General features: G+C 30.3%; 2 protein-coding genes across 2 annotated transcripts; one reads left to right on the forward strand and one right to left on the reverse strand.

Annotated features, from left to right (window-relative positions):
* The first annotated feature begins 143 nt into the window (after nt 1–143).
* LOC145752162 (ADP-ribosylation factor-related protein 1-like) lies at nt 144–1788 on the forward strand. Its single transcript, XM_082568387.1, has 5 exons — nt 144–282; nt 353–440; nt 648–812; nt 1180–1351; nt 1520–1788. The coding sequence occupies exons 1-5, from the start codon at nt 190–192 to the stop codon at nt 1605–1607; spliced, it is 606 nt and encodes a 201-aa protein (XP_082424513.1). The 5' UTR covers nt 144–189; the 3' UTR covers nt 1608–1788.
* A 450-nt stretch (nt 1789–2238) lies between these two features.
* Nucleotides 2239–3128, reverse strand: LOC145753296 (uncharacterized). Its single transcript, XM_082569705.1, has 4 exons — nt 2994–3128; nt 2810–2910; nt 2438–2557; nt 2239–2369 (listed from the first exon to the last, which is right to left on the reverse strand). Exons 1-4 carry the CDS (start codon nt 3076–3078, stop codon nt 2277–2279), a joined length of 399 nt encoding a protein of 132 aa, XP_082425831.1. The 5' UTR covers nt 3079–3128; the 3' UTR covers nt 2239–2276.
* Between the last annotated feature and the right edge of the window lie 12666 nt (nt 3129–15794).

Below are 15794 nucleotides of genomic sequence, written 5' to 3' on the forward strand. Positions count from 1 at the left end.
TTTTTATTATTTATTGTAAATATTTATATTAAATGAGTTTTATATAATTTTTTAATTTTACATTTTTAATTTATTTTAATTTTTAAGGTAACAATCTCTGTAATAACGCAAAACAGTTATAACTTTTGTTTTCAAAACAATAACTCGTGACGTAATCGATCCTTTAACATAACAACGAAAAATAAAAAAATGTACGCTTTACTTTCTGGTTTGTGGAAGTATACCTTTCAAAAAGAAGAATTCTGTATCTTGATCATTGGACTTGATAATGCTGGGAAAACCGTAAGCTTTAAAACTATTTTATTATTAAAATATTTGGCTTAAAACTATTTTAAAATTGCGCAATTTTTAGACGTTTTTGGAGCAGACAAGAACCAAATTTTCGAAGAACTACAAGGGAATCAGTTTAAATAAAATCACAACAACAGTTGGGTTGAATAGTAAGTTATATAATTACATAAATACAGAATAAAACCTTTGTTTAAAGCATTTACATAGCTTAGTTTTAATTGAACAGTTAACCTCTGAAATAGATCTACATTGCTGTCTAAAATAACTTTATAATAAAGTTACATAGTCCAACATTTTTGGATATATATAAATAAGAATAAATATCTCCAAAATTACAATTTTTAAATATTTTTAAGTTGGTAAGATCGACATCGGGGGATCAAGGTTGATGTTCTGGGATCTCGGAGGTCAGGAAGAGTTACAAAGTTTATGGGACAAATATTATGCAGAATGTCATGGACTTATTTATATTATTGACTCAGTGGATAAGGAAAGAATTCAAGAATCAAAACAAGCATTTGGTAAAATATATATATATATATATAATTAAGGCCCTATAAACGATTCGAACTCCCACCTAAACTATAACCAATTGATTTATTTAGCAAAATACCTATTTACATCTTAAACTGTAAAATTGGTCGGGCAACATGTGTTACCTTTCTACGTTTAAAAACCAATATTATCCGGCAGCAGGGTGAAGTGGTAAGAACACTTGCTACATCACACATCGTGTCGTGGGTTCAATCCCCACTGATCTCATGCTGTAGCGCCCTTGAGTAAGGCGCTATAAATGGTATGAACTTCTGCTGAGCCAGCACTTAATTAGCAGCTTAATTTTTAGGTAATTAAAATCTATAATATCTCAAACCAAACAATTTAATTTAGACAAAATGTTGGAGAGTGAGCATCTAAGCACTGCCCCCCTCTTAATACTGGGCAACAAACAAGACATCCCAGACTGTATGTCGGTGTTGGATATTAAGAAAGCTTTCCATGATTCATCAACTAAGATTGGAAGCAGGGATTGCATGATACGACCAGTCTCAGCTCTTACTGGGTGGGTTTTGTTATTTTGTTTTTAAACCAGTTGAAATGAACTTAAATTTTTTGCTCAATTTTTCGTTTATTTTTAAATTTAGGCAAACTTAAAAAACTGATTAGACAATTTTTAAATTTACTTTACAAATTAATTTTTTAATAAAAATTTATTTGGTTTTGTATACAGACAAGGAGTTAATGAAGGAATTGAATGGATGGTAAAATGTGTTCAAAGAAATCCCTACAGACCTCCAAGACAAAAGGCTATTACCTGATACTACTGTATACACTTGAACAATATATAACTGGTGCAATATTAAGATATAGGACCAAGCTCAAGTTGTCTGTCAATGTCCTAATACAATATTATTGTTGTTAATGATACAAGCTTTAAATTGTATATAGAAGTTATACTGTAATAAATTATTGTTTTGTGTGTATGGTACAATAAAAGATGCTCAAAAAAAATGTTTTATATTTTTAAGTCGTTAGACAAGTTTATTATATAGTTGATTATATCAATTAAGAAATAGTTTTACAAATTTAAATAAAATAAGATATAAATGTTATAATAATGAAGTAATAAAGTGGTTAACAACTAATGTTCTAGATAAAGCAACATATAAATTCGTAATGTTTGGTTTGTGGTACATAATAGACCAAATACTAATTAAAACTTTGATCGTTAATTAAAAATCACACTGATGATTTAATTTGATGTTTTAATATTATAACAAATATTGAAATTATTTTAAATAAGTGATTAAATTGTTAGATCAGACCTAATTTTTGTTGTATAAATAATTAAATGTTTTGTTTATAATACAAAAATGACTACAACGCTTGTTGATGTTATGTTACTCATTTCTTTTACATTAATATGTTTAAAATTCTAATATTTTTGTAAAATTATTCAATCAGTAATTATTTTACTTATTAATATTTTATCCCATTGTTTGTGCGGTGGTTGTGATTGTATTTGCAGCGTTGCAAGGTTCTCCAGGCGAAGGGGTACAACATTGAAAACACATAATATGCTGAAAAGTTAAATATTTCAGTTAGTATAAAATTAACCAATGTCAAAAATTAATAGCATTAAACTCACATAGTTATCCTTAACTTCACAAGTAGCCTTGGCGTTATTTTCACAAGCTTCGGTTTGTTTGCATCTTTTTTCAACATGTTGGTAGTGAAGGCCGTTGATCTCAAACTTTGTCTGACAAGACTACACGAAAATCACACTTATTTAAAGATGTAAACTTTATTTACCCGAATATAATATTAACGTTTATAACATCTTATGGTGAAATTCCCCACTTGGAGCTTGGTTAAAGTAATATATAAATTACTTTAATGCACTAAATAAGTCTAACTTTGACGTGTTTTAAGAAAATATCATACAAACAATATGATTGCGATCCTTTTATGTTAATCATAATTAATGTCTTGACAGTTAAGTTAGAACTAACTTAAATACCTGACCACACTCTACAATATCTTTGTTATCTTCCCCAGTTAGTGGATAGTAGTCTCCAACTTCACAAAGAATATACCCGTCGCGTCTCACACGATGATGTTCTATATAAATTAAATTAAAAGTAGTACAAGCATACCTTGGAATTCTTGTTAAACAATTTTGTTTTAATATTAAGTGATCTTACCTAGCGATCCGATGGTTTTTCCAGCTACGTTTTTACAAGCAACAATAAATATAACTACCAAAAAAACAATCGCCAAATTCTTCATTTTAAAACTTTTTTGATTTATAATTTATTTTGAATTTTGAAATATTGTTGTGAAAATATTTTAATTTGTTAAAAACTATCTTTTAATGGCTTGTTATATAAAGCCAATATCGATGATTCAGTTTGTTATTTTGAATATTGCATAAATATTAATTTAGTCAGAAATTTTGTACTTTGTTTATTTACTGATTTTATTATTAATACAATTTATTGCGATATTTGTAAATTGTTTTGCTTATATGTTAACTATAAAGGTATTTTTGTTTCTAAATTTACTTAGTTAAGCCTTGGTTACAAGAATTATTGAGCACGTACAATTTAAAGTAATTTATCTACTTGGCAAAAACAAATTTTAAATATCTTTCAAATTTTTAAAATCAATGTTAAAATTTTTTGTTAAAAGTATTATTTAAAATAAAAATGTTTAAAAAAATGAAGTTTTAGTTTGCGCATATACAGATTGGTTATACTTATATAGTTAATATATCTGCTTCAATTACATATAACGAACATAACATTTTAACAATAACAAACAATTTAAATAACTTTATCTCTGATTTTGGTGACATAATTTGATTGACACTTGCTACCTAAATTAAGGCCAAGTAAAGTTTAGCTATAAGCAGAACACGTGAACATAATCAACGTGGATGTTTTCTCACAATGTTTAAGGTTCAGTTTAAGCAATCGTTTAAGCGAAGTAGAGCTTATAATATTAAAATTTTAAGGTTTATGTAAGTGCGAATATATCTCAGTAGATGTAAAGTTAAATAACTATTCGATGAATTAATATTATTGTTTGATTAATAAGCTTTAAAGATTGTATTTATGACAATAAGTTTTATAAACATTTATAATAACAAACAAGGGTTGTAAGACTGGATGACAACTAACTTGTATTGATGGATGTAGTAGAAAAACAATATCTTAGTAATGCCCAAAGTTAATATATTAAGAGACTTGATAAAAGAAAATACAAAATTTTAGTATAATTAAATTTTTAAAGGCAAAAATGCTATGTAATGTTTATTTTGAGATTATTTTTAATACGAAATAGAAAAATACTAATTTTTAGCAATTGCTAGGTTTTAAATTTGAGTGAACTACATCATAATGCCTGCGAAAAAAGCAGCAAAAGGAAAGAAGGCTGAAAAACAAAAAGAAGAGAAGAAGGTTGAAGAAGAGATAGAAGAAGGGGATCAAATTGAAGAGGAGGAAGAGGAAAAAAGTGAAAGTGAGAGAGAAAGTGGAATGGAAACCTTGGAGGAAACTGAAGAGTCGTAAGTCCCAAGTTTAAATCTTCATAAAAGGAAAACTTTCAACCTAATACATTTTTAAATCAAAAAGGAGAATGACAGATTTACAAAAAGATTTATAAATACAATATTTGTTTATTAAAGTTAAAGATTTTTAATAGAATCAATTTTAACATTTATCCACCTTATAATACCTCAAAAACCGTGAAAATTCATATTTTTTAAGTAAGTTGATTTAAATTAATAAATATTAGATGATTTTTTAGAGAAAGAGAGGAAGAACAAGATGAGCAGGAAAAGAAAAAGGTTAAAAAAGAAGAGAAAAAAAAGAAGGAAAAAAATGAGGACAAGAAACAAACTGAAACATCAACATCTAAATCTGTTCCTAAGTCTCATCCAACTTATATTAAAATGTTGGAGGAAGTAATAAGAGATAACCCAGAGAAAAAGGGAATCAGTTTTATTGCAATCAAGAGGATCATGGCATCAACTTTTGACATCAATGAGGTAAAGTGTTTAAACTTTCTAATTAGGTTATAACTTTGACTTTTTTAAATATAAAAACTACTTTGCTATGTTAACCTTTAATTTGTTGTAAAATGGTGTGGTTGATTTTATAATTTTTTCATAAAATTGTTCTTTAAAAAAAGTATTTTTTGTTAGTTTAAAGTTTTATACATCATTAGACACTGCTTGATATCAATTAACTCATTCAGCTAATTGTAATTAACCTTTGTTCTACCTAAATTTCCTTAACAAACTTCACGACTAAATACACGTTGCTTTGTAACTTTAACCGGCAGTGTGGTGTAGTGGTAAGAACACTTGCTACACCACACATGAGGTCGTGGGTTCAATTCCCACAGCTCTCATGATGTAGCGCCCTTGAGTAAGGCGCTATAAACGGTACGAACTCATGTTGAGCCAGCACTTAATCAGCAGTATAATTATTATAAGTTATAGTCAATAATATCCCGAACTGCCACAGGCAACTCGAGACTGGGTCGGGGTAACTGATGTTACTCTATGTTTAGGTCGGGCATTCGTCTTTTCCACATCGACGATAAAGATATATACAAAAAAAAAAAAACTTAACCACAGCCTTAAGTTGTTTACAAAAACTTACTATTTATTATTTTTTTTAACAAGTGTAAATTTGTATTTTTGTATTAAGAACTACTGGCGCAATGCAGCGTTCAAGAGAGCAGTGGACAAAGCTTTTAAGGATGAAATGATTATAAGAATTGTAAAACCTGGAACAAAGACAGAAGCTAAAGTTGCACATGGTAATACATTTAAGTTAAAACCATCCTGTATAAATATATATTTTGATATTAAAAATTTGATAAGTGGTTTAAAATTTGTATTGTATAAGTAAGTTAGACTAAAAATTTTATCTTAATGTTTTAGTTCTTTTTGAAGCCAAATTACCTTTGGAGCTTATTGTAAATTTAATATTATTTTAAAGGTATGACTGGCAGAGTTAAAATGAACCCGATTTGGGTGAAAGAAGAAAACAAAAAGAAATCCGAGAAAGAAAAGAAAATAAAAAAGAAAAAAACTGCCGCGCTAGAAGCAGCGAAGAAAATTGAGAAATCGAAATTAAAAAGTTTGAAGCAAAATGCAAAAAAATCGTACACAGCAAAGGTTCCTAGAATGAAAACTTAATAAATGTTAATTTTCAATTTTTCTTATTATTCTGAAATCTTATTATTCTAATCGTTTTTATGACGTCATATTTCGTGATTATGACGTCATATTTCGTTATTATGAAATCATATATGTGTTATTGTTTACGTAGTTGGCCGAAGCCTCGGTTAAAGCTGCAAGGAAATCTTTGATATTGACCCCAGCTAAAGAGAAACTTGGACCTAAGATCAAAAAAACAAAGGTCACAGCAAAGGTAACGTCACTAGTTTATACAAACTTTAATCATGCCATGACTCAACCTTGGACATTACCTTATAGATAATTATAAAATTAACAATTTTTTACATGTTAATTTTCATGCAAATATATTAACTTTATATTTATTTAAACTTTAGGCCACCAAGACCTTGACCAAGCCTGAAAAGAAAACTGCGAGTAAGTTTAACTGTTTATATGTCAAGTTTTACAGAACAGTATTCTGAGTTAACTACTTTAGTATATGTACTGACTGCATTATAATATACAGAATGCTAAATATCAATTTTTTTATGTGTAAACAGCAAAACCATCAGGAGCAAAGAAACCAGTTAAAAAAGTCCCAAAACCAGCGGCAAAGAAAGTGACAAAAAGTCCGAAGGTGGGAAAGAAATCAGCTCCAAAAACTGAGGGTGCCAAAAAGACAAAGAAAACTCCAAAAAAGTAAACCACCTCAAATCTCTAAACTATGCCAGACAATTATTTACATTCTTAGAATTTTCAAATTATGACATCACAAGACCAAATTGCGTCAGAAAGGATGTTTTTCGTTATGTCAACACATTAACATTTATGTTAATTATGAAAATATTTATTTGTAATTTTTAGTGCGTATTGTAAATATGTTAATAAATGTGCCTTTGTAAAAAAGTTTTTCGTTCTTACATCTGCTTGTATGTTGCATTATTATGACGTCATAATTTATATCGCATTGTGACGTAACAAATGTAATCGAGTAGAAACAATTAATGAGCATGGATTGTATTGATTGGTTTATTGTGACGAAAGCGTTTGGTGATTTTCTTGTTTTAAATCATTTAAGTGTGAGTTGATATGAAGTATGTGTGAAATTAAAGAAATTTAAACTTTCAAAAAAAATGAGCAATTATGTAAAAATTAGTAAGAATTACTTAAAAACAGTTTTTGTTGACAATTTAGTTAAATATTATTTGTTTTACAGATTTAATAATGTTTTAGAATTTTTTTTATGTTTGTTATTATTGTGAGTTAAAATAAAAATTATGATGGAGTATTATTGGATCATATTCTGCTTGTTATTAAAATGTAGGTTTAAATAAAACGATTTTAAGAAATAATTAACGTGAAAAACTCTTTAAAAATAAATCTTTTTAATTAAAATTAGTAAAATGTGTAAATGTAACATACATAATTAAACTTTATATTTTTTTTTAATGTTTTGCTATATTTTTAAACATATGTTATGTAAACGCTATTTAAACCCCAATCTTGGCGTTAAAATTGACCTACATTAACTGATTTAAATTTAATCCTATTCAAGGGGAGCTTAATATATACAGATTTAAATACAATTAATATGGAAAATACAACGTTATTAAATATAGAAAAATAATTAGATAAACTTAATTAAAGTTTAAAAATTGTTTAATTAAACAACGCAATGTTGTCAACTAATTATCTTAAAAATCTTCAGTGTTTCCAAAAATATCTTGTCTTGACGTTACTACTACGTCATCAGAGGAAGGTGTCGAAGGTCAAACAGGGGTCATTCGTTGTTTTTATTCGAACAAGAACCCCCAAGACGAAATATTTGTCGTTCTTTGGCAAAAATACGATGACGTCACTGGAAAACACGTGACTATCTTCAACTCTCAAGTAAGTTAGTTTTAGTTAAAATTAAACGTTAAAATACAATTTTTTGTATTTTTTAAGTTGCCCAGCACATAACATAGCATTGGAAATATTAAACATTGCGTTGAAAATTTGGATTTATTAAAAAAGAATTTAAATTTTTTTTTTTAACTTTTCAACTTAATCTCGATTCCAGAAATATAAATTATATCCCGAAAAATTTGTGGACTCGAGATACAAACCCCAAGGTCACGCCTCATTGCAGATACACCCACTTATGAGATCAGACACGGGAAAGTACCGATGTCAGGTGACCCCGCTTCCCAGTTTTCAACAGGGTGAAGCCGAAACTAAACTAACTGTTAATTGTAAGTAAAACTGTAAATATTTGAAAAAAACACAAATCGTGGGGATTTACTGGATAGTTATTGGAACAGTTATTACAGTGTTTATAAAACAGTAATGATCATATTTAAATAATTGATGTAAAGTCTACAAGTCTACTAGAAAAACTTACCAACCAGTTATAGGTACAATTATTAGCTTGTTTGTTATCGAGTTTTAACCATGCTAAAGTAATGTAAAGTCTGTAAGAGACGCATACGTGGGTACTAGAAATCTTTTTAATTGTGTCTTTTTAATTGAAGTCTTTTAACAATCTTTTAATTGTGATGTTACATAGAATGTTTTTATTCCTAACATTTCAAAGATATATTTTAACATTATAAATGGTGTAAGCTCACAGTTTTCATCCTAGATTCGCCCGAGTTAACAACCCAACTTAATTCAACTTTTTATCTTAACGAAGGCGATGACGTCACGCTGCCATGCGAAGCTCGTGGTGTTCCAACAAACCTCAATTACACGTGGTAAGATTAATTTAAAACATAAGGTTTTGTGGTGTTAACTATACGTGGTGTTAAATTTTTAAGATTGAATAGTATTGCTTTAAATGAAGTTTTTATAAACAGCTAATACATTAAATGGTGGGTTTAATTTTAGTTGTTATCACTATAGTAATATCTTTAATCTGTGGACCTTTAGTTTTAACTTGGTTTTTAGTGCTCTAGCAAGGGATCCATAAACCAGAGGCTTGGGTTAAAACAACTTTGTATTTTTAGGTACCATCAGCAAATCAACGGTGACTTTCAAGAAGAAAAAATTGATGTCAACTTGGATAAAAGGGGAAGATATGCCAAAGATAATAATTTGAGATTGTTCAGTAAGTCTGTTACAATGTTAAAAATACTTTGAATAAGCCATTCAAACTTTATAAAAGACAATAAGTTTTTAGCAAGAGATATACCAAAAAATACATAAGGGAATCTATTTAGAAGATACAGGTTAAATTTTTTAAGTAAAGAAGTTAAAATTTAATTTGAACTTGTAATTTTTAGATTTTACTCCAGCCTATGAGGGAAAATATAAATGTGAAGTTTCAAACAAAATTGGATCTGTTTCGTCTCACTTTCTAGTTCTACTTAACCGTAAGTTAAACACAAATCTCTTAAAGAGATAGTTCGGTCGCAGAGTTTCTTTTTTAATTATGTTGGAATTTTTCCAACTTTCACGAGGATATCATTATTTTAAAAGTTAGTCGAGTAGTTTTCGAGATATCGGGATTTGAAGGTAAATATTGTAAATAGGGAAATTCCCTTCATTCGCGAGTCATGTGACGCATAACGTCATCGTCGTAAGATCATATGCTGGCAGACATAGGAAAATAACCTTATTTTGTCCTCTCTAACCCGTTTGTTGTACTTTTTTTTAATTTTTTGTTTTCTCTACGATTCTTAATTTATTAAATTCTATTTTAAAGGTCCTATTGTAATTACTACAACATCCGGGACTTCGATGACGATCGTCGAAGGTGATGACGTCACCATGCATGTAATGGGAAGGGGAATACCCAACAATGTGACTTATTATTGGTTATACGAAGATCAACCACTTGGTGTATTTGGATGGTATTCTACTTAACTAAATTTAGGATTGCGATAAACTAGTTTTAGTCAACATAAAACATGTTATTGTGCAAGTTATTACTTTGTGTACAGGTTTTATCACTTAGTTTTTTTAAAGTAATTTTCTTTATAGGTCTGGAATATTTGGGCACCAACACAAACAAATTGTTCCTTATTTAAGGTAAAAAAAATTTTAATAAACTTTTAAAACGATGTTTTATTATTCAATGTAAATTAAAACTGATTTTTGATCAAAAATTGTCTAAAATTTTTTTTTTATCTCCTTAATATAATAATGTTTTAATGGTTTAAAGTGTGCTGTTGTATCGTGTTTTAGCTATTTGCAAACCCCTAGTTATAGTGTGTGGTGAGGTGCATTGGTGAGGTTTGAACTCACAACCTTTCGGCTTATAAATCAATATCTAAACCAGCATATTACACTCTTAAACGTTTTATATTGACGTTTTATTTTCAATCGACAGAATCACAACTACAACACTTAATGGAAGTAAATTGGAGATGATCGAGGCCACTAGAGGCGTGAGTGGAAACTACTCATGCGTGGCATGGAACGGGGTCGGGGCACCTGCCATTGTTAACCTGACACTTGATGTCACATGTAAGTTACAAGTCTGATTTGTTAAAAGTTACATTTTTATACCAGGAATATTAATTTGCAATTCGTATTTTTTTTTGTAGACGAAGCTAACATCACTACGTCCCCAAACACTTCTTACGTCATAGTTGAAAATAACGTTCTTCAAATCCCATGTAGTGGAACAGGAAATCCCCAACCTTGGATCCAGTGGACTCTTCCTTCAGGGTTGATTATGACGTCACAGGATAACGCGACAGGTTATGACGTAGGATTAAATGGAACGTTAACAATAAAATCAGCGTCCAAGGAAGATTCGGGACTTTTAGAATGTTTGGTTTTTAATGGAGTAAAAATTCCTTCTAAAGTTGAAACAGAAGTTATTGTTCTTTGTAAGTTTCTTTTTGTGACGTAGATATTTTTAACTTCTAGTGTGACGTAGATAGTTTTTTATGACGTATTTAGTTAAACTAGTATTTTGGTAAAGAAACTTGACTTTTTATTTAGACGCACCAACATTTATCGAAATGCCTTCGTCCTACTATTACGTCATGGAAGGTGATGACGTCACTTTCCCTTGTATAGCGACATCTTTACCAGAAGCTGAATATTCCTGGTATGACGTCATATAAATTCACATTTAAATTTTTTTTCGAGTTGGTAAAGAAAATGTTAAAAGTATTTTAATTAATAGGTACAAAGATTTTGGCGAAATCGATTCGATATACAATGACATCACAATGCCATCGTCTTATTTACATATAAGGAATGTGACGTCACAGCACAGGGGGAAGTACCGATGCCAAGCGAGAAATTATTTGGGTTTGGTGTTTGCTGAAACAACCTTGGAAGTTTTGTGTAAGCTTGGTCCAACAAGTTTTAAACATAGAGTTACATCTGTTATTTGTGTTTATTTATCTTTAATGTGGGCAGCACGACTTCATGACCTAAACATAAAGTAACATCTGTTACCACAACCCAATCTCGAGTTAACTTCAGTAGTTTAGAATATTATAGATTATAATTGCCCGATAAATACGCTGCTGATTAAGTGCTAGCTCAGCAGAAGTTTATACCGTTTATATCGCCTTTTTCAGGGGCGTTATGGCATGAGAGCAGTTGTGATCGAACTTAGAACGTCAAGCAGCGAAGCTTAATGTTCTAACCTGAACGCCATGCTGTCTTTATTGAAAATAAATTGTTTTTTGCGTTTATTTTTTAAATTTCGCTTTATTTTATATTAGTTCCAACTCTAATCGAATTTATGACGTCGGACTTCGAAACAACCGTCAGCTCTGACGTCAACATCACGTGCTTATCACGTGGTTTTCCTCTCCCTACGATCCAATGGTTGCACTCTTCTTTTACCCCATCTATCGGAATTGCGAGTGTGATCAGAAATGGAACAAGAGGTCGCACTTTCATAGTAGACGAACAACTTAATGACGTCACAATCAAGAGCACTTTAATGGTTTGTTTCGTATGAATCGTTTTTACTAGGAGATTCTTTTTTTAATATAAAAAGGTGATAATCTTGTTGAAATTGAACCCTAATGTTGTATAGATTTATTTACTTTATTTTAGCTGACAAGATTTGGTTTACGAGATTTCGCAACTTATTACTGCACAGCGGTGAACAAATTTGCTTCTCGAACAAGGGCAGTAGACGTCAAATCTATCGGTAAGTGTTACCATTCACTAAAGTAATAACCGGTAGTATAATACCGGTCACAGCATGGAATTACGACCCAAAATATTAAGGTTCGAACCGCACCATTGCCACACTATCTATGTTTGAGCCTGTCGTTTACATATAGCTAAAACATATCACAGCATTATTCCAATTCTAATAAAATACATAAACCTATAAGTCATTTTTATGAAAGATATAAATTAACTTTGTTATTTTTTAAGATTTTCCAACACTACCCGAAAACGTCACAATAAACCACATGACTAAGACGTCATATATGGTCACGTGGTCAACTTCACAAAATATTCCTGACACCAAATATTATGCTCACATTCGATCCATGTCTGAACCTTTCGTAAATGTCACCCGATGTAGATTGACGTCATGTTTGATGACGTCACTTAACGAAAGTACTACGTACGGGGTCACAGTTTACGGGGTAAACTTTGCAGGCAAAGGTGAAAGGTCGATGGAAATTTTTGCCACAACAATAGGTAAAATGTAGGAGTCGTGTATTTTTTAAAGCTTTTTGCTAGATTAGATAGATTCTGAATGCAATTTATGATTCAGTGTCAACCATATTACAGTGCTATATACATCACTTACAAAATTGCCTACTCTTCAATATAACACTTTAAGATTTTATCCAACTGGGGGTTTATTTTGTTTATAGGATCTGCAAAAACAACAACTGCATTAACTACAACGACATTAAAAACTACCACAACAACAACAAATGAGCTAATAAGTTCTACAATAGACATCGTCACAAGTACAAGCAAACAACCTCCAACTTATTCCACAAAGATCCAATCTTCATCAACTTTGTTTAAAACCTTTCTTCCAACCACGCAATCTACTCCTACAACGACTATGACGTCACACTTGGGTGTTTATGATGTCACATACAATGTGTCAGAGGATTGCGTGCGTTGGAAGATTGATGACGTCATGGAGTTGTTGCTTACGTCATCTTGGAATTCATCGGGCATTCCTAAATGTGTTAAAATAGAAGCAAAAAAACAAGAAAAGTATTTTTTATTTTTTAAGTTGATTTTAATTTGGTAACAAAAACTTATGACGTCATTTAATATTGTTGTTACGTCACAGCTTGAATTGGACTGTTGTTGCAAACTGCGCTCCGGTGTGGACGGAAAGTTACCATTTTACACGACCACGTGACCAAATATGGGCGGTGAGATTAATCGTCTGTTGGGGCGTGAACAAGGGGTGTGGCGAACCCAATAATGCTGACGTCATCAACGTTAAAGGTGAGCTTAAAGGTTACCCTATATCTCTTATCTTAAGTAAACAAATTGGTCTTAATTTTCGGTATTTGCTATAAAAAAGCATTAGCGTTAGAAAATATTTAACTTTATTTATTTTATAAATAAATTACTTTTGTTTACTTAGAAAATTAATGCTTTCAATAAAAGTATAAAGGTTTTAATATGCAAGATCTATTAAATTAATCTTTATCAAATAGAAAGACCAATCCTTAAACCAGTAGACCATATAAACACCATAACGTTAGAGTCAGATAAGAGTTGGTTAAGTGCAGTAATTGGTGCGTCAGTTGCCGTTGTTTTGGTCGTCTCATTCTATTTTGTTTCGTTTGCGTTCGCCTACAATAGAAGAAAGCAAATGGGTAAGTTCGTAGTTTTTTTATTATTATTATTTTAATTTTATAAATTATAGCAAGAAAAGGCATTTAAAATTTGAATATAGTTTTCAAAGGGGCAAATTTTAAGGCATAATGCTGCTTAGCAATATTTTTAATTCTATTAAAAGGTGTTATAACAGTTAAACAAACAACAGAGTCAGCTTTGCAACAGTATTAAGAAAGTTAGCGAAGATGCAGGTTTAAATTTTGTAGAATTTATCGGTTATATATGTACAGAGGGCTGTCAAAATTTAGGCCTTAAAACATGAAGTTTTAAGTCGTATAAACAACTAAATTTTACATTTCTTTGACTATTTTTAAAGCTGTTGATCAGATTATTAAACTGTCAAATTATTGCGTCAGGAAATTCAATATTTGTTCAATCTTCGTCGCATTTGCAGTTAATTATTAAACTACACATACAATAAAAGAACTTATTGGTTTAGTTAGAAATTAAAAGTTTGATAAACAAGCGCGCATTAAGTTTTTTCTTGAAGAATTTAACGTTTGTTAATATGTCAGATTGTCAAAAATTAGTCAAATTTTTTTTCTCGAAAACTAACAAAAAACATTTCCGCATGTTGGCGCTGCTGAGTAGACGCATGCTCGTTCTATCTTCGACAACCAAGACAAAGACTTATTAATGACGTCATAGAAGCAAGAAACGCTTTGAAATTTACAAATAGGTAAATTAACGTTATACCTAATTTGTTGTTTATTAAATTTTTTTGTTCGAAAATCTAACTTCATTTTTTTGCAGGTTAGTTGGAGGCACTTGTAATTTGCAACGAAGCAAAACGCTGCCAACAAATGCGTTTCGAACCCAAAAATAATTTTTGATTATTTATTTTAAGATTTTTGCTGCCTAATATAATTTTATGTTCTGAGAATTTTATTTGTTTATCTGTATTTTACGTCACTTACCTGTTAGTGTTTGAATGTTTTTATTTTTTGTAACGATTTTGATATTTAAATTTTTTAGCTTAATTTTGACATATTTTTTACGTAGATTTGGTAATAAAATTTCAAAAAAAAATTTTAAGGTTTTTTTTACTTAAAATCAAGTTATACCTTGTCAAAAAAATTTCTCGGCCGAAGAAGTCATGCAATCCGAAACTGAAAATGACGTCAGAACGCGACATGCATCGAAATGTTACGTCGACCTATCCTAATTAACAATACGCGGACCATGTATTTTAGGCAAGCATAAGCTATATTTTTTGCGATTTCGTGGGCTTGCAACATTACAAGCTTTTAAAGATATGTTTACACAACATATGGACTAAACATTGCAAGTTAATGCCGTTAAAGCCCATTTTATTTATTGCATATATGTATGCAAAAATAAAGAACGTAAAACATAAAAAGGGAGTTTTTTGTATATAAATTTATCCTCGATGTGGGAAGGTAGAATGCGCGACTTAAACATAAAGTAACATCAGTTACCCCGACCTAGTCTCGAGTTGCCTGTAGCAGTTTGAGATTTCATTAATTATAATTCCCCAATAATTATGCTACTAATTAAGTGATGGCTCAGCAGGAGCCGTTTATAGCGCCTTACTTAAGGGCGCTACAGCTTGAGAGCTATGGGGATTGAACCCACAGTCCCATGGTGGTGTAGCAAGTGTTCTGACCACTACACCACACTGTGTCATTTTTAGGCAATATATTAACCAACTTTAGGATCAAATTTTTACTTTAAATTATTTAAAAGTTCATCCGAAAAATTGACAGTAGAAATTTTAAATCACTAAAAAAAATTGTGAAATGATGCTCATTATACATGGCAAACCAAATTAAACAGTTCAAATTAAAAACTCAAAATCAAAAAATCAACAAATACATTAAAACGTCTGAATAAAATCCTCATCTTATATCAGCAAGCATTTAACTAATATGGATGTGTAATGTAAGAGCCGCATGACAATGCCCTGGGTCTGTTTAACCTAATGTTTATCCATATCTAACCAACTAAATTAATTGATAAACTAAGCAAGTTCTTGCAGCCAATAGTACCTAATTTTATGTTA

Source organism: Corella eumyota, chromosome 5 (assembly GCF_963082875.1).
Source record: "Corella eumyota chromosome 5, kaCorEumy4.1, whole genome shotgun sequence".
Classification (NCBI taxonomy): domain Eukaryota; kingdom Metazoa; phylum Chordata; class Ascidiacea; order Phlebobranchia; family Corellidae; genus Corella; species Corella eumyota.

Coding starts and splice junctions, on each gene's coding strand:
- LOC145753296 (XM_082569705.1), bottom strand. CDS start 3,078: ATGAAGAATTTGGCGATTGTTTTTTTGGTAGTTATATTTATTGTTGCT. Junction 2,911..2,993: donor AAAAACCATCGGATCGCTAG/GTAAGATCACTT, acceptor TAATTTATATAG/AACATCATCGTGTGAGACGC. Junction 2,370..2,437: donor GTGAAGTTAAGGATAACTAT/GTGAGTTTAATG, acceptor TTAACTTTTCAG/CATATTATGTGTTTTCAATG.
- LOC145752162 (XM_082568387.1), top strand. CDS start 190: ATGTACGCTTTACTTTCTGGTTTGTGGAAGTATACCTTTCAAAAAGAA. Junction 283..352: donor TTGATAATGCTGGGAAAACC/GTAAGCTTTAAA, acceptor CGCAATTTTTAG/ACGTTTTTGGAGCAGACAAG. Junction 1,352..1,519: donor CCAGTCTCAGCTCTTACTGG/GTGGGTTTTGTT, acceptor TTTTGTATACAG/ACAAGGAGTTAATGAAGGAA.